This window comes from Anabrus simplex, chromosome 2, assembly GCF_040414725.1.
Source record: "Anabrus simplex isolate iqAnaSimp1 chromosome 2, ASM4041472v1, whole genome shotgun sequence".
Lineage (NCBI taxonomy): Eukaryota > Metazoa > Arthropoda > Insecta > Orthoptera > Tettigoniidae > Anabrus > Anabrus simplex.
The window spans coordinates 934,732,586-934,759,001 of record NC_090266.1 but is presented as its reverse complement, the minus strand read 5'-3'; the positions used below and the strand labels follow the sequence as shown (position 1 = coordinate 934,759,001).

Sequence of the window (26,416 nt, the reverse complement as noted above, 5' to 3'; positions counted from 1 at the left end):
ATAAATCTATTATGGTCTTCATCGTACCACAACATGCATTCATTTATTATTATTGTTCATTAATTACATTAATTTTACTTGAAAGTATTACCGAAGACCTCAAGGGAAAATATAATCACATGGTAAGAGTTGAAGCAAATAATTACGGGGCAAATTTGTAAAATTTTAGTGACACACGATTTTTGTTATATACCGGAAACTAGCTGATGTTCAAAAATATTGACCTATTAGCATCTGTTTTCATCCAAATGTTATGAAATACTTAGAAGAACACTGTCTGGAGCCCAGACGTTCAATCGTATTATTCAGTAATGGCTGTGTGTATCAAAATGAACATTCTGTTATGGAAAATGTTTTACTCCGCTTCTCAGTTCGCAATGAAGTAGAAATAGTTCACAGATATTTTGTTAAATGCCACTGACAAATGGAGTGCGATAGTGTGCGTGCTACTATTGAGGGGAATATGAAAATCTAAGACATTTATCTTCCAACTGACTATGTGAAAATAACGAAAGAACAAAAATATTCTGTACACTTCAAAATGAAAATCCAAAGCCTGTTTCCAATCATTCGATCGGATCAGGAATGGAATGAATGAAACCCCCTTCTAACGGCGAGGATAGGAATTGTGCCGGCTTCCGAAGCCTGTCACACTCCTCTGGGCAATGATTAATCACTGGCAGATGAAATTAAATTATATTGGAGAGTGTTGCTGGCATGAAAAATGACAGGGAAAACCAGAATACCCGGAGAAAAACCTGTCCCGCCTCCGCTTTGTCCAGAAAAAATCTCACACGGAGTGACCGGTATTTGAAACACGGGATCCAGTGGTGAGAAGTAGATGCGCTGCCGCCTGAGCCACAGAGGCTCATTCCGTCCATTTATGGCCCCAAAATTCTTTCATATGATTCCTTCAAAGACTACTCCAAGCAATCATTGCAGTAGTACTCCATGAGTCAATTCGTTGTAATATCTGGTAAGTCAGACTTCTTGTTCTTCCGACGCCCAGTATAGTACACGTGAACGGTAGATTTATTTACGGCACACGCTGAGAGAACTCAAGTTTCACTCTGTATATTTCACAAGATAATTGTTTTAAAACATTTGTACACACAAAAAGTTATGTGTCAAGACTTAGTGAATAACATCACTTTCCCTCTTTCACCCGTATTACAGTGTTTGTAGTTGGTCTACTTCGCCATATTTTTGTGGTACGCATAAAAATACTAAAATGTACAACGATTTCAAAAAATAAAATGTTATGTCTCGAACAGTAGTATTACAGTACCTGCTGACACGGATGGAGAAACAGACGGAGCTGAAGTATTGTTACTCCGTTATCATGAATATATATATGTGGTAATTCATTTGTAAGATGGGGAAGGATATATAATGAGTAACACTCAGTGTTGATTTAAAAACTCATAATGCTGACTCGAGGAACATAGTACGTGCCATGTGCGATTTGTGGGCTTTTAATCATCACGCCTAGTAATCTACTTGATATTAAACTGCACATAACTCATACGTTATCTAAGACAAGCGTACGGGAACTTTACCTGCCCCTCGTAAAAAAGTCCTGTATTTCCATACTGTCCCATTCTTCTTGTTATATCATTAATCTGTCTGGGCGGTGTTGATATTCATAATTAAGCTTTGGTGCGAGTTGAAGCTCTCCTTCCAACTAGTCAATGCAGGAAACTTCCGATTCGTTAACACCAGGGGTATTGTCAAGGACAAAACGGTAAAGATATACGACGTTAACGATACCGGCTTTCACAGTACGAGTCATTCTTTTCCCAAAATAACAAAGTACTTTGAGTCCTCAGTTAATTACTCAAAGTGAGATATTTGATATCCCGTTTCATTGATTCTGCCGAGCGAGTCGGCCGTGCGGTTTAGGCCACGCAGCTTTGAGCTTGCATTCGGGAGGTAGTGGGTTCGAACCCCCACAATCGGCAGCCGTGAAGGTGGTTTTCCGTGTTTTCCCATTTTCACACCAGGCAAATGCTGCGGCTGTACCTTAATTAAGGCCACGGCTGCTTCCTTCCCATTCCTAGTCCTTTTCTATCTCATCGTCGCCGTAAGACCTACCTGTGTCGGTAAGACTTAAATCAGATTGTTAAGAAAAAGAAACAAAGAAAAACAGTTCTCTAAGTTTCATTTGCTATCTTCTGTTGAGGAACCATTGATCTCTATCAAAGTCTTAGACTTAGAGGACTCGAAAATTACAACATTCCTAACAAAATATCTCTTTATAATATTAATATAATATGTAGACTTCATGTCACATCTCCTAAATTTACTTGTAAGACTAGCTCTTGGGGACGGAGTCTTCCAAGGCTTTACAAACTTTACGTTGCGCTCTTCTTCTTCTTCTTCTTATTATTATTAGTTAAGTGAGGAACGATTTCAATGCAGATTGATTAAAACTTAACACCCGTCATACTCCTCCTCTGTGGAGGATAGGAAGGAGCTGTTATCTGTTTGACACATCGTTGAAATGTTTCTATGCTAAACAGAACAACACCAACTGTGCCAAGACCTAATTACTTGTGACAGTTTTTGACCTGATGGTTATGTCAAGTTTAGGAACAATTAGTAGCATTTCCATTTCATCCGTTGCTATCAAGTCAAAGAAATGAATACTACTGGCATTCCTGAAATACATTTTCATGGATATTCTTACACCATGCGTGATCTTGAAATTGAATTTTATGGAAGTACCAGGTTTGGCTCAAAGTTGAGTGTACCAAGTCCTCATATTTTGTCATTATATTCCGAGGAGAGAATTAACTGTTTGTTTTGTATAGCAGCAGCCATTGAACGTTACAACCGATTTGCCGATCTACTTATAATGGACATATTAGGACCAACAATGCATGCAGAAACTATTTTGTATTCTAGAGTTTTATTGGTACCTGCACACATTCTCAACCAATCTACCCACTGGTTTGGCTAGTTCTTGTGCTCTCATAATCTAATCCTCTTTCTGTGTTCGTCATCTGTTCTAGTAATCATTGGATGACCAAGTTCAGGTTGAACAGTAATATATAATAAACGCTCACTGCATATCCAGCGCCATTTCTCTACTAACTGCTCCGAATTCACATTGTTTTCATACATTTCCGTGAGCTTCCTGTGAATTTCAGTTCCAAATCAGACAGATACCAATTCATAATGGACAACTACTCTCCCACCGTCTTAAAATGAACTTGTTCATACTCGTTTAGCCTCCTCATGCACATGATGAGTTCAAATTCATGTACGGTCAGTTATTCATTGGCAATGTAATAATCGACTTTGCAATGCACGTGGTATGATAAAGACATCAGGTTTGACAGAATCTCAAAACGTATTTACTAAATGAACTTAGCATAGAAAAAATCTGAGAGAACATATTAACGCCACGTAATCATCTACCACGTGAATGGTAGAAGTAAAGAACTGGTGGATTATCAAGTAGAAGGCCTACTTACCGGACAGTCCTGGCCCACTTGGTGGTGCCACAGGTGTAGTTGTACTAGGAGTAGTAGATGTACTTGTGGTGGGAATAACGGTTGATGTAGATGTTGTATCACCGCCTCCACCACCTCCTCCACCGCCGCCGCCGCCACCACCACCACCACCACCAGCAGAATCGCAGTGAGCATTAGCAGGCCAATCACATATTTTCGCTTCCTGCCATCAGAAAAGCGTTATTAATAAACTGATAATAGCAAACTAAACAATCATCAATCGAGCTTAATTTATAATTAATCTACATTCGTTAGCAAAGGTATATGGTACCATAGTGTAGAAACATTGATCTAGGCTGGTAATTAATGAAAGAGCAGAGGAAGACTATAGGCCTACTTATGATTATGAATCCTCAATATTCGTTCTTATTTATCAGTCAAACAAATTACAGTTCTTGTGTTAACAAATAATATTGAAAATGTTTTGAAATAACATTAAATAATTAAATCATAAGACACATCTAACTTACTGAAATATATATTCTCAGGTTTCTGATACATAGGCCTACCAAAAGAACACGATGTAATTGTAAGGAAAATAGTTTTCACTCACTCACAATTAATTCTTATCCGGTCCGACTCGTTGGCTGAATGGTCAGCGTACTGGCCTTCGGTTCAGAGGGTCCCGGGTTCGATTCCCGGCCGGGTCGGGGATTTTAATCGCTTCTGATTCATTCTTCTGGCTCGGGGACTGGGTGTATATGTCCGTCCCAACACTCTCCTCATCATATTCAGACAACACACTACACTACCAACCACCACAGAAACACGCAATAGTGCTTACATCCCTCCATAGAGGGTTGGCGTCAGGAAGGGCATCCGGCCGTAAAAACAGGGCCAAATCCACATGTGCGACGCAGTTCGCACCCGCGACCCCACAGGTGTGGGAAAAAGCGGCAGGAAAAGAAGAAGAAAGACAATTGATTCTTATCCATCATTAGTTGAGCAAGCTCATTTGTTTTGTTCATTTAAAAAAAGCTCGCGTATCTGTGAGCTAGCATTCAAGAGATGGTGGGTCTGAATTCCACCGTCGGCAGCCCTGAAGATAGTTTTACGTGGTTTCCCATCTTCACACCAGGCAAATATTTGGACTATACCTTAATTAAGGCCACGGTCGATACCTTCCCTATCCAAGCCCTTTCCAATTTGTGCATCGCCGAAAACCTCCGATGTGTTAGTGCGATGTTAAACAACTAGCAAAAATAAATGCCGTCGCCTCCATGAACAAAACCGGAAGAATTCAGGTTTGGATGCATTCACGCTTTGATAGAAATGTTGTTTTTCTAAAAGCAAGCAGAACAGATTGATTCCATTCAACGTACGTTGTATTTATTTAAAAAATACTAAATGACATTTCCTGCAGACAATCAGCATCGTATCATACTATGATTAGTACAATATGACTGTATTATTTGACGGTGCTTGCGAGTTATTTCATGTGATTTACTGGGTATACGAACACAATGTTTACTATTTCCTTCGATCGATCCCAGGGGTGTTTAATAAGATTCATATGCCATGACTGAAATCACCATATCAACCTGACATCAGCCTAACATCAGTCTATCATGTGTTATTATCTTAAGAAATGGAACATGCATGGCCAAACAGCTGAAAACTCAGGTCAAATGTTTCAGTCAACTGTGTTTACACTGCAAGGCCACCATTTCACGTAGTGCGATTATGAACGGTGTCGTATACCCAGTGATGTCGTATTAGAATGGCCATTATTTAGAGGTGTACTGCTTAGAGTGCAACCCACAACTGCTGGAGTTGCGTGGCATAGGATCCCTAAATGGTCGAGGTGGTCTGACAAATATTTGACTTGGTCATGTTAGCCAATCACTGTCGGACAGTTCTGTCCATGACCATGTCACAATGTCTTGCTGGAAGATTTTATCTGTCCCAAGGAGAATAATCACCATGCATGGGTGTATATGATCTGCAAGGATGTCTTCAAAACTAAATCAGTCGAAGGTGCCCACAGAATGCCATGAAATCATTCCCCAGACCATGATGCTGCAACCACGAGCTTAGGCTCTTCCAGGATGGTTACAGGGTGCATGTTCTCCTCTGTTTCTCGCTTGGCTTACCAAAGACCATCCCTTTATTATAGCGGAAAAACGGACGTATCGGAGAAGGTCAGTCAGCTGACGTCCAGTTCCAATACAGCCGTGCAAATCGAATTCTTTTTCTACAATGCCCCTTCATTAGAATAGGTGCAATGACCATCCGTGTGCATCGGGGCCACGCATGCAGCTAGGTTCGCTGAATGGTCGTCTTAGACACACATCTGGTAGCCTCCTGATTCATTGTGACGGCGAGCTGCTCTACTGTATCGTGCTAGTCAGTCTTCGTGCACCTTCGCGGTTGACGTGTAGCTTCCACATCAATGGAACGTGGTGGTTCACTGTTTCCTCATCCATTATTCCTAATGGTTCTATTTAACCACCCATTATTTCAGAGACCTACCACCTTTCATCCAAGTATTTCCCTTACCTATTAATTCTCCAGACTTGAAACCAATTAAGCGTCTGTAGAATCACCTCGATCATCATGTTCGCTCTATAAATTTTCTGGCACGCACCTTCCAACAACAGTCAGATTTACCTGTGGCAACGTTATTGCGACACTCCCAGGCCGTCCAATTGCTGTCCATGTTGCATGTGGTGGTTACTCTGGATATTAGATGGTGGTCGTAATAGCGTGATTCCAATACGTATATCAAGGTACCAAAATGTTGTATGGGACATATTTAGAGAAGCCCCTACTTTCAAAGATAATCAAATGTACTTTTTCACTTCTAAGTTCTGTGTGATATTCTTTATTATACATGTTCCATTATAAATAACATATAATAGTCACTCGACATGGCTTCTTGTCAATGAGCCAAGGCTTATAATTTGGCTTAATGGTATGCAACAAATATGTCTCTGATTAAGAATAAACTTGTATATACCTAATCTTGTTTCAGGATTGGGTGCTGGGTCTCCGAGAAATAAATTACTACTTGCATCACACCCTGAAAGGTATTCATAATTGGAACAGCCCTCCCATTGTCTTAGAGAATGTTTCCGAATTATTAAACATAAGGTACAATGGAATACAAGCCTCATCCATCTTTACTTTATATGTTGATGGGGAGTATTTTTACCAGTTATTTTAAACATTCGTATCTGACAAATTATTCTACATTATCATACAAGACTTTAGTTAATTTTTACCTAGAACACATGTCCAAATGAAAGTCATCTTTTGCTTTTTTGCTGTGAGTGTAAAGCAATTCGGTATATTATAATGAATGCCTTGCTTTTTGAATTGGAATTAATGTTCAATTTTGACACTGATCTACTTTCATATTCAAAATACAAGAATGAGTTGAAGGACATGAATGTACATACACTAACTGAGATTTACTTTTTTCTAAGGAATTTATATTATCGCCAGTAGTCATTAATACGATTATATATAGTTCCAGGAAAGATATGTATATATTTTACAATCCTGCTTTACGTCGCACCGATGCAGATAGGCCTTGTGGCGACGATGGGATAGGAAAGCGCTAGGAGTGGGTAGGAAGCTACCATGGCTTTAATTGAGATATAGCCCATGCATTTATCTGATGTTAAAATATGAATACACGGAAAACCGTCGTCAGGGCTGCTGACAATGGGGTTCGAACCCTCTATCTCCGAATGCAAGCTGGTAACTACGTGACACAAACCGCACAGCCACTTGCTCGGTGGAAGGATATATAAGAAAGCGGATGCAATATTAAAATAAGAAGCCACGATAGCTGAAATATGCAGCAAGTATGAGAGAAATCCGAATTGATATGTTGATTACAAAGAATATTATTTTATCAAAATCAGTATTTGACACACTTTTTGACTTAAGATTGCTTATGATCCTTGGTGTGTATAGGTGCACTTTAGTGGTACCAATATACTATCTTTCACCTTGTTGTTAGTGAATGAATTCACATTTCAATCAATATTATACTAGTATTAATAATCTATTATCCACTTCTTCCTAGTAGGTTCGATCTGTGTCTGCACATACGAACTTGGGGCCAAGTGTATTGACGCCAACCCTATGTGGAGGGATGTATTCACTGTTGCGTTTTTCTGTGCTAGCTGGAAGTGTGATCTGTTTTATGTAAATGTATATATTATGATGAATAATATATCCATGTCCCAAGCCATATGAATTAACTAGACTCGGTTAAAATCCTCGGCTCGGCCAGAAATCGAACCTTGGGCTCCTGAAACTAAGACCACTACACTGACTCTTCAGCCAAGGAGCCGGACAGTAATTTATTATCCACTAACCTTCGAAAACCATAACTTTTATTACAACTATCTTTCACTATAAGAATACTTTTCATTTAGTTCTATCAATATAACAGAAATAGGAGTTCTTGTATTTACTTACGTTATTCCAGTACAATCCTGGACCACATGTGCCCTCTTTGTATTGTCCCCATTGGCAGTACAGATATTTTGTACAATCACCAGGATAGGGGGTGAAAGGCCCTTCAGTACATGGTGAATCCACTTGAGCCTTTTGAAGAGCTGTAAAAGATGTTAAATTTTATGTAACATCCAGGAGATCATGGTTGAAACTTGCTATTCCTTGTGCATTCTTATCGTTATTCCTATTACAAAGCACTTCACATCACATGAATACAATACAACACATAGTCATTCACGTCGGTCCTCTTTCTGTTCAGTGAGATCCCTGACTCAGTTCAGTGATGATGGATATGGTGTTCGTAAGGCTAAAGAAAAGAAGTAAGATTTTTTTATCTTTCATTAATGAGACAATGAATTATTTTCTCAAGAGTTAAATGTCTACAATCGTTACTCTTCTTGTCCTGTTGTATCTTACGTAAGAAGCTGCTTATTCTTCACAATCTCTGAATCTATTGCTAGATAGATACTCACCCCCAACTTCAAAATATCGCAGAAATACCAGCTGAAAGTGTTATTCAAAAGGGAATAAAGCGAGTAGTCTACATCAGAATATCAGAAATACTAGGGAAAATAGTTGTTATTTACTCAGGAGAAGACACCGCCATTGACAAAAAGTTTATAGTTAGCTTTTATACCGTGTGGTTGTTTTTTCCCGGCATCTACTTTGGTCGGTCCACAAAGTACATAAATTAGTACGTGTGGCCATTTTCGTTGTATAGGTTTGGGAGTAGGCCAAGGAAACATTCAATAAAACATTATAATTCAAGCTAACAAAATGATATAATGAATACTGGCCATTTGGTTCTGTAGAATCTACCCCAAAATCCGTGAAAAGGTTCTTTTCTAATCCAGATATCCAACAATGCAATCATTATCAATGATCTGAAGTGAAGGGTGCAGAATCAGAACGTACTAAAAGTAATTTCTCACAAATTATGTTGAGATCCGTTTAGTGGACATGGAAACCATTCATACTAAATTACACAGCAGTATCATCACTCATGTCGAGTAAAAGACCACCATATGCATTGTGGAATCCTTTTATGATGACGATAACATGACTAATGTTATATTGTCTAGGTCGTCGGCCCCAACGATTTTACAATTGAAATCTAAAAATACTATTCCTCTCATCAGGTACATTGAGGATAAGTGAACGGAGCACACATACATCTCAACTACCACAAGAAATTTCGCGATGGTAATAGAGACGAGAGATATCCAGTCAAAACGTACTGTAACAGTCGAAAGCATTACAGGGCGTAAGAAATCTAGTTGACGCTACGTACATGAGCGGTTTTCGATATTTGAGAGACCGCGACCCCGAAAATACCTTTTCCTTAAGACGAGGAACTGGTCTCAGGAAGTTTACGCTTAAATACGTTTCAATTCTTTTGAAAAATCCAAAGCCTATTTCCAGTCATCCGATCGAGTCAGGAATGGAATGAAATAGCAAATACGGCGAATTCGTTAATTTGAATCGCGCGCCCGGAAGTAATAAAGTAACCTCATTTTCTGGAAAAGAAAAAATTTCTTCGCCAATCCGATTGCACAGTCGTCCTTAACATAGTACGAAGATCATCCCTGATTTTTTGTCGGTATAGTTATGATACACTGTGTATATTGAACTCCAACTGTTGTTCTTCATGTGTGCAAACATGCATATTGCTCTTTATTTACACACACGAGCAAATTATAAGTCTTAGACCTATGGATATTCCATGAGGACCAACTGGTCCAGCTCGATCGAGTAGTTTTGATCCCCACAACATAAGGCGGGTCATACCCACAACATATCCCATATATTCTGTTCCATATATTCCCTTAAGAGGTCACGCAGTCCTTGTCTTAGGTTAAAGACTGAAGGGAGGCAGACTTGAATAAGCAGCTAATGTTGTTGTAGACTTACGGATTTCTTTCTTTCCTTCTTTTTTCTCTGCCTGGTTTTATTGTTTCTTTCTTTCTTTCTTTAGAAATGAGCCAAAAAGAGAAAAATATTGATAAGATTTGAACAAAGGCTTCACTTAATACTGCGCAACATTAATTTTTGACTGAGGTATGGGCGATGCTAGTAATGCCATTCCTTGTGCAGCCAGTCCCTGCAATGAATGGTGTGAAAACGTTGCTCATAGGGTCGGTTGATGCATGCATTTCAGTGGGCTTGGCAGACTGATATGTAATAGCAACTTCTGGCTCGGTGAGGAAAGCAACGGGAAACTACCTCACTCCTCATTTCCCTAGTACGCCTCTTCAGTGATGCCTAGGCCATCTATGACAGCTGATGGCAGGGCTGTTGAGGATCCAACCAGCCTTAGGGCTGAAGACTGAACACAAGGAAGGTTAGTGATAAAAAGTGTGAGGTATAATTTATAGTTTTATTTTCCAGCATTACCTCAGTTAAAAATAGTGATGAGAAAATTGTATTTCTCCTGATTTACTTCAAAGTTTAAACTTATTAGGTTTAATGCGTATCCCGAATTACTTTATCGAACTGAAATCAGTCTCAATTCAATTATTCATTATTTACTAAACTCTAAATTCATAGTATATAACGTTTTTTGAAGCTATCTGGGACATTAAATCTCTTTGTAATTGTTCTTTTTATAAATTAAAATCGAAAAATAGGAAAATATTTACATTGAGTTTTATTATGTATCTACTCGACTAATGGTATGTGTTTAAGGCTCCCTCAATTCCTACAGAACTTACGGGCTTAAGTGAGATGTAAGTTATCAGAATAACAAAAATTTGCACCGAAAAATACACTCACCCAAAACTAAGGAACAATACCGTGCAAGTGACATTTTGGAAGTCTCCTTAATCTTGTTTTATTAATACGCTCATGACACTAAGCATGTTTTTTTGTTTCGGAATAAATGCAACGGGTGGAGCTTAGCACATATTTCCAGGTGAATACTCATAACACAATATTATTTACATCTTACCTGCATGTTTCTCATCAACACACTTTACATTAAAGCTCCAGTCGCACATGGTAGCTTCCTGGTTCCACACGAGTCCTGATGCACACGTTTGGCGAATCAAGGCGCCATTTACACATATGTAGAAACTTTTGCAGTCGGTGTGGTCTGGATAGTACTGGCCACTGAAGCACTGATCCATAGGAGGCGGAGGGGAACCGCCAGTGCCTGGCTCCTGTAAGTATGACAGAGAGAAATTCTCCTTAATTATACATTCCTATTATAATGAAACGATTCAGCCACGTTTTCTTCGATCATGATAGACTAGCAGGGTTGTTCACCTTTCAGCAAAACAGACTGAAACATATCTCGCTAGTTTGCATTAAGCATGGGAGTGCTCAATCAGAACACTTTAATCTAGAAAAGTTGAAATTAGTGAAATCAGTGGTCTAAAGGCAGAAGTTTCAGAAGTGTGTTAAATCTCACAGAAATGTTAGAAAAGACGATATGTAGAGGCAAGGGTGGGAACAATGAACATTCACTGAAAAGTACGGCTGCTTATCCATATATACAGATTCCATGAGAGTTTGCGACAACATATTTCTTCTTTTTTGATGAAGTTCAGTTTTGCTGTCAGTACTTGTAATTAGTATTGGGAATCAAATATGTTTAATATGAATGAGACTAACACGTGTACTTATAATTATTAACCTCACAGATGTGTATTTGATATCGGAAATGCGAACTATTAAAATATCAAGCTGCGTGTTACTTTCTTTCAAAGAAACGATGATGATTGTTGTTTAAAGGGGCCCAACATCTAGGCCATCGGCCCTAATGGTACGAAATGAGACGAAATGCAATGATAATTTAAAAGTCCAAAATTCATCCACTGACCAGAACTCAAAACATGATGATGGAGAATGAGTGGATGAACATGAATTTAAAACAATCAGTGGATCCGACCCGCAATGCCTCACCTTCCCAGAAACTATGTTACTGACCAAGGGGCTGTTTCCAAAGCACAATCCTGAATCGATGATGCTTATTGTCTAAAGGGGTTCAAAATCCAGGTCAACGGTCCCTCATTATGATACTTATCGCTAGTAAAGTAGAACCATGGTATTTCTCAAGTTGCGGTACTAATCAAAAGTAATGTAAATTCGCGGTGTTCCAAACATTGTGGTACTACTCACAGGTATTGTAGGTTGCACAGGTAACGCAGACCTATGGTGTTTCTGACATAACGGCCCCACTCGTAGGCAACGCTAACCCATGGTGCACCTCACATAGGTTTACTAATCACAGGGACTCGTACTATCCCGTGGTGTTTCTCACATACTGGGCACAAATCACGGGCATCGCAGGCCAACGGCGTCGCTCATATAGTGGTAATAATCACAGGCAACGCCAAGACCTGTGGTGTTCCTCACATAATGGTAAAAATCACAGAACGTAAGCCCGTGATGTTCCGCATATAGTGGTACTAATCACAGGTAATGGAAACCCACAGTGAACCTTTCTCTGTTGCTACTAATCATAAACCTATTGTGTACCTAACATAGTGGTACTACTCGCAAGTAAGGGCGACCCACGGTGTTCCCCACGTGCTGTTACTAATCACAAGTAGTTTCATGGTTCTAACTCAATCATCCCTTGGTCACCTCCTTTAAGTCGCCTCTTGCGACAGTCAGGCGATACCGTGGGAGTATTCTTCGTCTGCGCCCCCCACCCACAGGTGGTTCAAAGAAATGTGGCAGATAGAACTTAGCATGTGTTCTCAGGTGAACTAATACAAAGAAAAGTGGCAATATATTCAACATGCGCATGTAAAACAGTCGAAAGTATAATTAAGGCATGGTAGAGGCGTATAAGCAGAGAAAACTTAACTGACATGAAAATATTCAGTGGTAAATCAGCATAACCTGGACATGTTTTTTTAAATAATCCCATTTATATAGACATGAACGTACATTTATATCTTGCAATTAGAAACAGTTAGGACCATGTAAATAATATCCAACCAATGTAGAAGCATGGAATCCGCCTTCCATCAAGCTTAAATATTGTTATTCGTTGATAACATCATAACCATTGAAAAATTAAATTGTGAAGGAGGATAGCAAGGAATCGCAAGATGACAAATGCGAAGCATAAAAAGTAAGCATCAAAATTCCACCATTTTGGGTAGAGAAACATGACATTTATTTCTACCAAGTGGAAGCCCAATTTACTATTAATAGGATAACTTCTGAAGACATGAAATTCAATTTACCATAGCGCAGGTCGAGCCGAAATACATAGATGTGGGATATCGTAATAGGAACTGAAGGAAATAAATTTTCCACAGCCCAGTCACGGCTTTTCGATCGTTTTAAGGGAAGCAAGGACAAGTGAATAAAACGATTGTTAACAGACATTGCGTTAGGCGACTACAAGTCTAATCAACTTGTGAGAGTATGCAGTCCCTAGCCGGTAGGGATAGCTGTGAACACTTTGACTCGATAAAACTTCCAGATTCGATAAAGCACATTCTGATTGTGAGTGAAGAATACCTTTATCGAGTTGTGACTCATACCTAACCGTATATTTTAACTCCATTTTCGACGGTTTCACGGTGCTGGCTACGATTAGAAAATGACAACAGCAATTTATTCATATACCTAGGTAGATTCTTTGCTGAAGTATGAATTTCATAACAGTCTATAATTAAGATGTACTATAGTACTGTATATAGTAGTGAGCCGCCGTGGCTCAGACGGCAGCGCGTCGGCCTCTCACCGTTGGATACCGTGGTTCAAATCCCGGTCACTCCATGTGAGATTTGTGCTGGACAAAGCGGAGGCGGGACAGGTTTTTCTCCGGGTACTCCGGTTTTCCCTGTCATCTTTCATTCCAGCAACAATCTCCATTCTCATTTCATAGCATCTATCAGTCATTAATAAAAATCTCTTTGGGAGTGGCGACCCCATTGTACTAATAGCCTATATATGATTCATTCATTTCATTCCTGATCCGGTCAATGAATGGAAAACAGGTTGTAGGTTTTCATATAGTATATGTTGTTACCTCACAAGTTGAAAGACCACGCATCTATGTAAGGAAGTAATGCAAATGGTGGTATTTTAGAAAATTATTAATTTCAACAAAATGTATATATTTCCTGACTCAATTGATTATTTGTTTGACATTTCAGGTGCCGTAGTAAATTTTCTTGCCCATTAAAATGCCTTCACTTCCTCAACTCTTCGGGCTGAAACTCAGATAACACATAGGCTACTTACGGCTGTAGTTGTCCACCATCCTCCAGTAGTTGTTGTTGTTGTTGTCCACCAGTCTTGAGTGGTTGGTTTACTACTAGTCCACCACCCTTGTGTGGTAGACGTGCTGCTGGGTGGACGTGTAGTCCACCATGCTTGTGTGGTAGTGGGAGGTGGTCTCATAGAACTTGTAGATATTTCTGCCATTTGAGTTGACTGTTCTATAACACAGAAAATATATTTTTAAACAGACTGAAAACATTCAAGTAAAATATTAAGTGCATGTTTTCTTTTAAATACTGCTACTGACGGTAAAATATACAGATTACGAATGGATGTACAGTAGAAGATCATAAAGATTTACATGAAGCCACAAAACTATAACTGGAAGTTTTCGGTTCTGATTCCTTCGATCCTTCCGTAACTGACTAATAATGACGTATTGATGAACTCTGGGAAGAGAATTGTTTTAGTTATGTGGCATCCAAATGCATGTATAAAAGTTAACAAAGAAACATTTTCAGTATAAGAAGAATTAGAATATTTGTTGATTGCGATTTGACCAACGAATATCAACATAAAACTTCATACAAACTTTACTGCTGTTAAATGGGCACAGTATATATTCTGGTTCAAAACTCCTACTTGTATTCGTTGTTACATACTCAAGGTCTGCTCTGCTAAAGTATTACACGAAGTGCAATAACGTACGTTTATATTTAATTACGTACCTGCTTAATCCTCTGCTGATAAAGAAGATGGCAGCTGTGAGGGATGTTAATTAACTGGTATTTCTGCTTGCATACATGTGTGTAAGTGATATGTAGCTACTTGGAGCTACACATCGATATATGGGGTTGACTAAAATGATTTTTCAGCTATTTCTCGCTTTCGACCGAGGTGCTCTCTATCGTCAGATGTATGAAGCTCATTTCGATTGTCTTACTTTCCTGTCCCTGATTATTTTTTTCTTTTTTTGCTATTTGTTTTACGTCGCACTGACACAGATAGGTCTTTTGGCGACGATGGGATAGGAAAGGTCTAGGAAGTGGAAGGAAACGGCCGTGGCCTTAATTAAGGCACAGCCCCGGGATTTGCCTGGTGTGAAAATGGAAAACCACGGAAAACCATCTTCAGGGCTGCCAACAGTGGGGCTCGAACCCACTATCTCCCGATTACTGGATACTGGCTGCATTTAAGCGACTGCAGCTATCGAGCTCGGTCCCTGATTATCACCAACATGCCTGACAAGGGAATTGTGTAGAGTTACGTACACCGAGTTTGTCGAGCTTTCGCGAGGTTGGGTTTAAAATCTCGAGATATTCACGTTTCAATTTTCGTACATTAGTTATAAGCCGGGCGCGGATTTTGATGACATATCATCTTTTCTTCTGTGTGTCCTATGCAATCCCGTATACGAGTCTTAGTGCAGAAATGCAAAGTATTAAGGTATTTTTTTTCATTTTCTCTATTTTTAAAGTTTTAGTTTTTTTTATATTTCAGGCCATTTTCAGGTCATTTTCTTTACATTTTACAAAAATTTTCATTTTTTTTTACATTCGTGGCAAATTATAATGACTCGTAAAGTGCATCATCTCTCCCCATCGCATGGTCTCTGGATTGCATGACATCATAGGGGACTTCCCTTTCCCTCTGTAAAGGGACTTGGCTTGCATCATAACTGCCTGTTCTCGCTACCGTTCAGTGAATACGTTCGGTAGTGCGTGTTTGTTTCTTATTTTAGTTAACAACGAATTCCTTACTGCCTACAGTAATGACGAAAGTGAAGCTTGTGATGCTACTAGTTTAAAAAACATAGTGAGATTGGCGAGGAAGTGTTTTCAACCGATGGTTCTGTGTTATTCTCTAACCCCCCCCCCCCAAACCCTTTGGCGCTACAGCCCTTGAAGGGCCTTGGCCTACCAAGAGACTGCTCAGCCCGAAGGCCTGCAGATTACGAGGTATCTGTGGTCAGCACGACGAATCCTCTCGGCCGTTATTCTTGGCTTTCTAGACCGGGGCCGCTATCTCAGCGTCAGATAGCTCCTCAATTCTAATCACGTAGGTTGAGTGGACCTCGAACCAGCCCTCAGGTCCAGGTAAAAATCCCTGACCTGGCCGGGAATCGAACCCGGGACCTTCGGGTAAGAGACAGGCACGCTACCCCTACACCACAGGGCCGGCATGTGTTATTCTGTAAGCTTTGTGAAATTAAGGTAGCGGCCGAGAAACGATTCGCGAGAAACATCAGTGGGATTTTGAAAAGTCTAACAAACGGAAAAGCCGCAAATGCTACTTTCTAAGAATATAGCGAAAAATGTGGATACACCATCCGACCTTGGCAAGCAGTAGTAAGACGTGTTAGCGTCTGCAAATATTCCATTAAGAAAGTTGAACAACCCAAAGCTGCAAATATTTCTTGAACATCACATGGAAGGTCCTTTACCGGACGAGTCAACTTTAAGGAATAATTATTTTCGTTTGTGCTATGATGAAACTGTGCCAAATATTAGAGAGTTCATCACAAGAAAGAGAATATACGTTTCCATTGATGAAAGCACCGGTACGTAGTCAGTGTAATAGTAGGGACGCTCCAGCTCGATGAACCAGACAAAACATTTTGTTCACTTTTGAAGTTCTACATAATGTATATCATTCAGCTATATGAATTCTGTTCGCCAGTTCCATTGTCGTTGCTGTGGCCTGATAGGATCCGTCATGAGGACGTGCTCACGCCGCCCCATATATGATTAAAGCGGCAAAATCAATCCAGGACTTTTATCCACGAATGATACATGCAACCTGTTTGACGCATGGTTTACATAGAGCGGAGGAAGAAGTGAGATCACATTTTCCGCAAGTGGATTCACCTATTTTAAAGACTAAAAAGATATCGTCAAATCACCATTCTCCTGGTGTTCCACCTCCATAACGCGTTGGGGCTCTTGGCTAGACGCTTGTTTTTATTTTTGTGAACATTTTCAAGGAGTGAAATCCTTTGTGTCCGCCTCTGTGGTGTAGTGGTTAGTGTGATTAGCTGCCACCCCCGGGGGTCCGGGTTCGATTCCCAGCTCTGCCACGAAATTTGAAAAGTGGTACGAGGTCTGGAACGAGGTCCACTCAGCCTCGGGAGGTCAACTGAATAGAGGTGGGTTCGATTCCCACCTCAGCCATCTTGGAAGTGGTTTTCCATGGTTTCCCACTTTTCTTCCAGGCAAATGTCCGGATGGTGCCTAACTTAAGGCCACGGCCGCTTCCTTACCTCTTCATTGTCTATCCCTTCCAATCTTCCCATCCCCCACCAAGGCCTCTGTTCAGCATAACAGATGAGGCCGCCTGGGCGAGGCACTGGTCATCCACCCCAGTTGTATCCCCCACCTAATGTCTCTCGCTCCAGCACACTGCCCTTGAGGCGGTAGAGGTGTGATTCTTCGCTGAGTCTGTGGGAAAAACCAACCCTGGAGGGTAAGTAGATAAAGAAAGAAAGAAAGAAAGAAAGAAAGAAAGAAATCCTTTGTAAACACTCTTGACGCAGAAGAAGCTAGAGTGATTGATGAAGCCCAACAGGTATTTAACAATGATGAAATAGAGGGAAAATTAGCTTATATCAAGTTAATTATTGTTGTTTATCGTCTACTGTCTTCAAGAGTCTTCAAGAAAGGAACATTGCAGTGGAAAAAGTTGTAACTGGTTAAGAAAGTTGAAGCCACATGGCTGGTGATATTGGCGAGGTCTTAAGGAAATTTAGAAACGTATTAGACACAAAACCAGGATACAAAACGTTTTGCACGACAGTTAAAGTACTTTCGGGGGATAGTTTTAACTGTGAAGATACAAGAGAAATTGACGCCTATTGACCTGTTGCTGTTCAAGTATGCTCCTACAGTCTCTGCGGAAGTGGAAAGAAACTTCTCAATGTACAACAATGTCCTCCCCGACCGTTCCTTCACAGCTGAGAATCCTCGAATGTACACGGTCATTTACTGCAATGGAGAGGATAGCTGGTAATTTATTTTAAGGTAAGGTTTTCAATTTTTAAACTTGAATACTTTTGTTTTAGTTCATTTTAAAAATTTTAGGTCAATTTTTAAAATATTTAGGTCATTTTTCCAAGTTTTGGGGGCATTTTATAGGACATTTTTAGGATCGAAATCGACTTTCAACCTATTAGGTCGTGTTACGTACATGTAGTACATGTTGAAGAGATGTTAGGATTTTCAGAACGAAAGTGCAATTCGCAAAAATACAGATATTCTACAATACTGCTAATGAAGTGACCTTTCTGGTGCGATAAAACATGTTCTATATCATCTCTAACATCACAAAAACTTGCAGAATATGGTATAAAATCATTCATTTGTTCATAATAATTGTCATTAGACATTGAGAATTAAATTAAAACTATTTTGGAGGAATGAAAGTGAGTTTAAGCCTGTTCCTTTACATACCATTCAGTGTATGAGTATTGTATAGCCTCTGAATCAGATCATCAAGAGATGTTACCATAAGTCTACAGTGCAATTAACTACTGAGAAAGTGATGTCGAAGTTGTCAAATACATTGCATGAATATATTTTAGCTAATATGAAACATGAGAGAAGAAAATATGAGAAGAGATATAATGATAGGAAACATCTTAAGACACCCAGGACTTGTTCAGTTGGTTTTGGGGGGAAATGTAGGCGGTAAGAAGGGTAGGGGTAGACCAAGGTATGAATATGACAAGCAGATTGGAGCAGACGTAGGATGTAGAAGTTACGTAGAAATTAAAAATTTGACACAGGATATTTTGGCATAGGAAGCTGCATCAAATCAGTCTATGGACTGACGACTCAAACAACAACAACAACAACAACAACAACAACAACAACATGAAACATGCATTTGTTCACTAAATTGTTCTCAAATGTGGACAAAACAACATGTTATCTATGATTCATACCCCCTACAACTTGCATCAGACTATTACTTACGAAATAAGACAAAATTTTGTCTATTTAAGTGTGATGACATGAATCTGTTCATGATTCTGCGAGTCTGTGCTTGGCACCACCGCTAACAAATGTCAAAATCGTATTCAGGATGCTGCAATTTTATTAATGTTTCTCCTGCATACGACTTTCCCTTGCTCATCCGTAAACTAAGTAAACAACAACAACAGCAACTTAATTCTGCTTATAATGTATTGCTAAATGTTTGATAGAAACTATCTATTTACCCAAACAAGCGTGTATTTTATACTTAATCTCAAATCGCAACTCCTGATTTTTTTAAACTACTGTATCTCCTACGATGTATAAGTTACTAATGGTGTGAGCACTGTACACCTGAGGATTGTTCAAGGCGTCTCAGGTTTGATTTCCAGAGGGGTCGAAGATTTTTAGCCTAATGAGTTGTAAAAGCTAAAACTGATCAAAGATATTCCTCAAAGTGTCCGTTTTAAATCTTTGCTCGTATCTAGTCAGCAAAGAGTTTACACTACTCGGACAAACTCTAACATGAAACGGCATTTTTATTCATCTCACTATCCGGCTCCATGGCTAAATGGTTAGCGTGCTGGCCTTTGGTCACAGGTGTACCGGGTTCGGTTCCCGGCAGGGTCGGGAATTTTAACCATCCTTGGTTAGTTTCGCTGACACGGGGGCTGGGTGACTATGTCGTCTTCATCATCATTTCATCCTCATTACGACGCGCAGGTCGCCTACGGAAGTCAAATCAAAAGACCTGCGTCTGGTGAGCCGCACTTGCCCTCGGACACTCCAGGCACTAAAAGCCATACGCCATTTCCATTTTTTTTTCTTCTCGCTATAAAAATTGGCGTAAAAGGAGCGGTTGCCCGGTTGCCCAGTTGTACTTTTCCTTTTAAAATATTCTCCACCACCTTCATCAATATACCTTAAATTAAATTTTACGTGGGATATATGTAATTAACTAGAATATGGTACCTGAAATCTGTGGGTAGAAGAAAATTCAATATAAAAACTACTTACGCTGCCCACATTTTGCTTCACTAGGCCAGTCACAAATCTGACGGTCAGCATTGAAATGTAGACCTCCAGCGCAGTATTCCTTACTGAACTCTCCCAGAATGCAACGATAGTATGCATTGCAGTTATCTGGGTCGGGACGGTAGCTTCCAGGCTCACAATGACTTTGGACGGGAGTAGTGGTTGTGCTACTCGTAGGAGGTGGTCTATATGTTGGTCTCTCAGATGTAGTCGGTGGTGTATAGGTAGGCCTCTCGGTTGTAGTGGTAGTGGTGGTAGTAGTAGTTGTGGTCGTCGTTGTAGTTGTGGTGGTAGGCACCGTGGTTGATGGTGTCGTTGTTGGACGAGGAGGATTCGTAGTCCAACCCCCTGAAAATATGTTTTAGAGTTATAAAATAATAAAACCCTCTTTATACCATACTCACATACATTCTCCCTAGCCTGAACAACTTTTGCAAATTCCTACGAATATAACATACCTGTATCTTCAGTAGTGGTAACAAGAGGTGCCTGTGGCGTCACTGGTTCAGGAGGAGAACTGCAGTCCGCACTAACAGGTTCACTCTCTGATATTCTGCCAAATATTCTATTGAGGGATCTCAATAATGGAAATGGTTCTTGACAGCATTTGTTGCGGAAATCATCCAGATCCATAGTCCATGCCATAGCGCCTCCGTATCCCATGTTTTTCACAAATTTGGCCTGAAATCAGTGAATGTTACACTAAAGGCATGGTATAACACCGCATTTTCTTGTACAGCTCTCTGAACAAAGCAATAAATTACACTGAGGCTCAGAAAACATTTACCCGCCTTAACTGAAAACCGACCTCTTTTAAGAAAATAAGAAACAGCAGATTGAGTACTCTATATTCCGATATTTCTAATAATGTTAAAATTAATTAACAAGAAATATAATATAGAACTATGAAGTTTCCAAGATATCTGAATATAAGTACGTAAATTAAGCTCACAAGTATTACACCCTTCATGCCGAAACGTACCATGAAAAGTTGGTTACATAACCAAGACCACATGCAAAACATTAGTTGACTGTTTCTACTGCGAGTCTCCGAAATCGAAACTGGAATCCTATGTGGCCAGACGGTAACGCGGTGCAACTCGAGCTGTATGGAGTGCGTATGGTATACAAGAATTACTCTTTCTCTCGTGTCCCATAGTATCAATGAAGTATGTATAAACAGAAAGAGAAGCGACAGGTGTCAACTGAGTGATGAAAACTTGATTACTATTGGCTCTATGCACAACGAATAAGAACTTCTTTGTCACACTGTTCTTGGTTCGGAATAATATTTGACTGGCCCTACAAATTCATGGGATCATTCTGCTGTGTATCGGATTGCAAACCAAGAGTACTTCATCATATCCCGGAATCGTGGAGATACAGTAGGAAATGAAAATTGATGAAGGATTGTAATTTTACTATGATATTCCTGAGGAAGGCTTCGGCGTGAATATCCTCGCGAGACGCTTTCTAATAAGCGGTGGCCGGAGTTGTTTACTGTCGAAAGATCTTATCAAGCGGATGAATTTTTCCCGTAGTACAGGGAGGAATATGGAGCACTTCTGTGGTCTGGCCAGGAAGAATACTTCAACACAATTTGTGTCGAAGTACGTGGACCATGAATCAAACATCAGAGGACAGTTTTCTTCAGAAAATGAGAAGAAGGCTTCTTTAAATCATTGTTTCAACTCTTTGTCTCCCGTTTTTTCCTGATTTTATACCAGTGGCAATAATGGTACCGGCTTGGAACATCCTTTTATACACCATTGTATCAAATGTACCTGTCGACTCCTGCAGTACAATAAATGCATGAAAAGTAGTTTAGGCAACAAAGAGCCATCCACACTTACTGTGGTCATTATAGTGAAGGAATATGTTAGTGCAATAACTGAATGAGCTATTTTGTGTGTATACATTTCTCCCCAATGCAATACTGAGTCTGTTTAGATCACATTTCGCTTTCAATTTCGCTTTGGTCTGTGTTTTCAACAGAGGAGGGTGTGTAGTTTATAAATCGCTCGCTGGCAATCTCGGGAAATGCAAGTGCAGCCTAATCCTCTGCTTCGACGTGAACATCAGAGCTTGTAATGAATTTTGTTAATTTTCTGCTCCTAGAATTATGTATTTTCTTGAAACGATTGTTTACCGAGCTCGATAGCTGCAGTCGCTTAAGTGCGGCCAGTGTCCAGTATTCGGGAGATAGTAGGTTCGAACCCCACTGTCGGCAACCCTGAAAATGGTTTTCCGTGGTTTCCCATTTTCACGCCAGGCAAATGCTGGGGCTGTACCTTAATTAAGGCCACGGCCGCTTCCTTCCCACTCCTAGCCCTTCCCTGTCCCATCGTCACCATAACACCTATCTGGTCGGTGCGACGTAAAGCAAATAGCAAAGAAACGATTGTTCGAAGAGTGACATCCTCAGAAATCCTTATTTTTGTTGACAAGTCCTTGAGAAATATCCAATGCCCACAGTTGCAAGTCTTCATCATTCTCATGTTACCATTATTTTCTAGCATGTTCAAAACGAGATTGTTTTCATACATATGTTTTATGTTCTATGGAATTTGCAAATATATATTTTACGCTTGTTACCTTCATAAATGAAGTTATCGCTCTGGTGTATTGCGACGAAAGTTCATACGAATGCATGATATTGAGTGTCGCTATCTACCACCTTCATTCAACCAGAATTACACGTCTGTCCTCTTGACACCTATACGTTTATCTTTACAGGGGTTTCTGACATAGCTTGAGCCGGATGATTTGCAGGATATGTCACTGGATTCTGTCACTGTCTGACTTGAAGTTCGAACTTGGGTCTGCAACGTTACCTGTTGCAGGGGAAAGGGTCTTGCGATGGGTTTCGTTATTGGCATCACTATCACTTGAATAAAAATCACTAGCTCGTCCTTCGCATACATCAGTAGTTGTCTCCGCATACCGGCCACTTCTGTATAACTATTTTGTCAGTTCAGTAATCAATGGGCCCATTTCCTTTTCTTCTGTGCATACGTTTCCCAAGGAAGAAACATCATTCACACGGAAGTAAATCTTTGCGAAGTTTTTCTGTCTTAAACATTCCTCACCATCTTTCTGAATAGCGACTCAATAGCGATCCGCTGTATTAACGAAGTTGACTCACGATTTTCTACTCACCGCTCCACCGCGGGACTGCCCACAGTGACTAGTATCACTTTCCTATTGTTTATGTGCTTAATTCAGGGTGTATATTTCTGGGCCTTGCAGCGGAGACCGGCAGCTAATTATTTGCATATGGTCTTCTCATAGTATATAAGTTATCTTACCAAAGTTTCAAGGTAGGACCTTGTTACTATCTCCTGAATGCAGGCTCACAGCTACGTGACCAAAACCGCGTTTCCAACTCGCTCGGTAATAATGCTGTATCGATGGCCATTGTGACTACGTTGTGGAAATCTCCCTTACAAGTTCAGCTTCAAAAACCATCCTTACGTAAATACACCTTGCATTGATCTTTAGCCATCATTGCCCATAACCTCAATGCTTGGGCCTTACTGTAAATCATAAACGGTTTCATTGCTCTTAAACCTGGTGTGTATGTCTTAAAATATTAACAAGTACCACTGCTTCTTACCTCGATGTTTAGGTCTTCAAACATTAACAGGAGGGTATTATAAAAGATTTTTGAAAATGTCTTTTGTCTGTATCACTGTAATAATTCTGGAATGTGAATTCTGAGAATATGATGGTTCTCACATTATTAATTCAGAATGAAGAATGCCAGTTATTTGTAATAATAATAATAATAATAATAATAATAATAATAATAATAATAATAATAATAATAATAATAATAATAATAATAATAATAATAATAATGATAATAATGTTAGAATACTACTTAGGACAGGGCGAGTTGGCTGTGCGGTTAGGGTCACGCAGCTGTGAGTTTGCATTCGGGAGATAGTGGGTTCGAATCCCACCGTCATCAGCCCTGAAGATGGTTTTTCTTGGTTTCTCCTTTTCACACGAGACAAATATTGGGACTGTACCTTAATTAAGGCCACAGCCGCTACCTTTCCAATCGTACCCCTTTGTTATCCTTCCGTCGCCGAAAACCTTCGATGTGTTAGTGCGACGTTAAGAAAAGTAGCAAGAACTACTTAGGATATCATCTTCAGGGATACTTCAAAAAGCCATTACAATATTAACGAATGTGGTGGAAAATTGCAGTTACAAATGTGACTTGATTCTCATGAAAATTATACATAATACAGTACATCCCATTAATCCTAGGTTTATAATTGGGTCTACATTTTCCCAAGTAAAAGCAACATTACGCGAAGATTTAAGAAGAGAAGAGAAGAATGGAGGGAGGAAGGAAGGAAGAAAATAGGAAAAGGGTACACCCTATAACCGGCTCCGCGGTATAGGAGTAATGTGCCTGCCTCTCACCCGGAGACCCCGGGTTGGATTCCCAGCCAGGTCAGGGATTTCTACCTGGAACTGGGGGCTACTCAGTCTACGTGGTGTGGAAAATTTCTGTTACAAATGTGACTTGATTCTCATGACCATTAAACATAATACAGTACATCTCATTAATCCTAGGTTTATAATTGGGTCTACATTTTCCCAAGTTCTAAGTTGGGCAAGGACTTTAAGAGCATCTTGGTAAATCATCACCATTTACAGAATCATCTAGGGTTTGCTCAAATGCTTGTTACAGCATATCATGATGACGTTAAGAAAGAGATCAACGTAAATCACAGAGCAGTTGCAGCTAATGACGCAACATAATTTTTTAACGATTTCCATACCGGTACGTTACATTATTGGCGGAGAACCCGTAAAAAAATATTTGGAAATTTTTGAATTAAGAAAGCTATGACACTCGTGTTATTTCAAATTCTATTTTAACGGAACGTGAGCCACTTACCGGTAATAATCGGAACAAACTTATAGCACAATGTCATGGTTGCGTATTTGTGATTAGCGGGTGCTTAAACGGCGTTCAAAAAATAATTAAAGACAAACATCAGTATGCAAATGTCATACGTTGCTATGCGCATCAAAGTAAATCTGACAATGTCTAAAGCACCTTTCGCCAAACGTTCAAGCGATGATGTTTCTCAAACTTGACTGGAACTTGTGCTTTTTTTTCATTTCATCACAAAGAACATATATTCTGGATGCAGTTGCAGTTGTTCAAAGACGGTTACCATGAGTTTCACACACTAGATGAAACGTTCAATCTCGCGGAGTAAACATTGTCTACGACTAACGGAAAGACGTAATCACAGTTCTGAAAGTAATTGAAAACCGAGCAGGCATAACGTTAGAAACCACCATCATTCACTCAAACGTCTTCATACTAACTATCGTTAAATGATGAACATTTTTTATTTTGGCTAGATTTTTCTCACAAGAAGTACAAATCATTTACAATAAACAACAAAAAATAAATACATAACCTGTCGAAATTCTAAAACATACGTGTAACTTTGAACGTAGTATGGAAAGAGAAAATGTTAATTTTACATTTGAGGATCTGTACAATTCATTACACTTCCCCTTTCTACATGCTACGAATTACAAATTGTATTAAGAGTTATCATCACTTATACTCACCTTCTCTTTAACTGAGTTGACATCCTCAAAGCCTACCCATTGGTCACCATGGTAGGCATAGGGTCCAGTAGCACCATACTGATCCCTACCAACGGTCCATTGGTGTTTGCGCACTAGAAACACAAATAAAAATCAACAAAATGGGAGATGTCAAGTTTTAAATACAATGATCTAAAATCTATTGGGCTGATGACCCAGATGTTAGGCCTCTTAAGACAACAGTCATAATCTAAATTCTATTTGAGAAACAGAAATGCTGTTCAGTTTTAAATTCTCACTTTACGAACCTTTATTAAATATTTTAACAACAGCACTAAAGAACTTTAAAATTAAAATGAAGTATGCACAATGAAACTATAACACAGTATTGAACTATTCAACGGGTAATATGTGTGTTATGCTCTGGTAATTGAACTTTATGAATTGTTCGGTAGTATATTGCCTTAATACGGCATTTATGACCAGTCAAAACTTCTAGCTTCATATTCAATGGACTTGTGAGAGAAGTAAGTTTTCATTTTGTCATTCGGGTATCACTATAGTGGATAAATTCAAGTACCTGGGAGCATGGTTCACCACACGGGACAAGGTGGACTTTGACATGAGGGAGAAGATCCAGTCAGG

The 26,416-nt window shown here is 39.6% G+C and overlaps 1 protein-coding gene across 1 annotated transcript in view; it reads right to left on the bottom strand.

Annotated features, from left to right (window-relative positions):
- The window catches only part of Cht10 (Chitinase 10), a 356,983-nt gene that overhangs the window by 128,851 nt on the left and 201,716 nt on the right, over window positions 1-26,416 (bottom strand). Inside the window, exons 15-21 of the mRNA XM_068226063.1 lie at window positions 25,793-25,905; window positions 20,641-20,863; window positions 20,165-20,530; window positions 14,199-14,395; window positions 10,939-11,149; window positions 7,953-8,092; window positions 3,480-3,681 (exon numbers count right to left, since the gene is read on the bottom strand). Of these exons, the coding sequence (XP_068082164.1) occupies window positions 3,480-3,681; window positions 7,953-8,092; window positions 10,939-11,149; window positions 14,199-14,395; window positions 20,165-20,530; window positions 20,641-20,863; window positions 25,793-25,905 (1,452 nt within the window). The remainder of the gene's footprint in view (window positions 1-3,479; window positions 3,682-7,952; window positions 8,093-10,938; window positions 11,150-14,198; window positions 14,396-20,164; window positions 20,531-20,640; window positions 20,864-25,792; window positions 25,906-26,416) is intronic.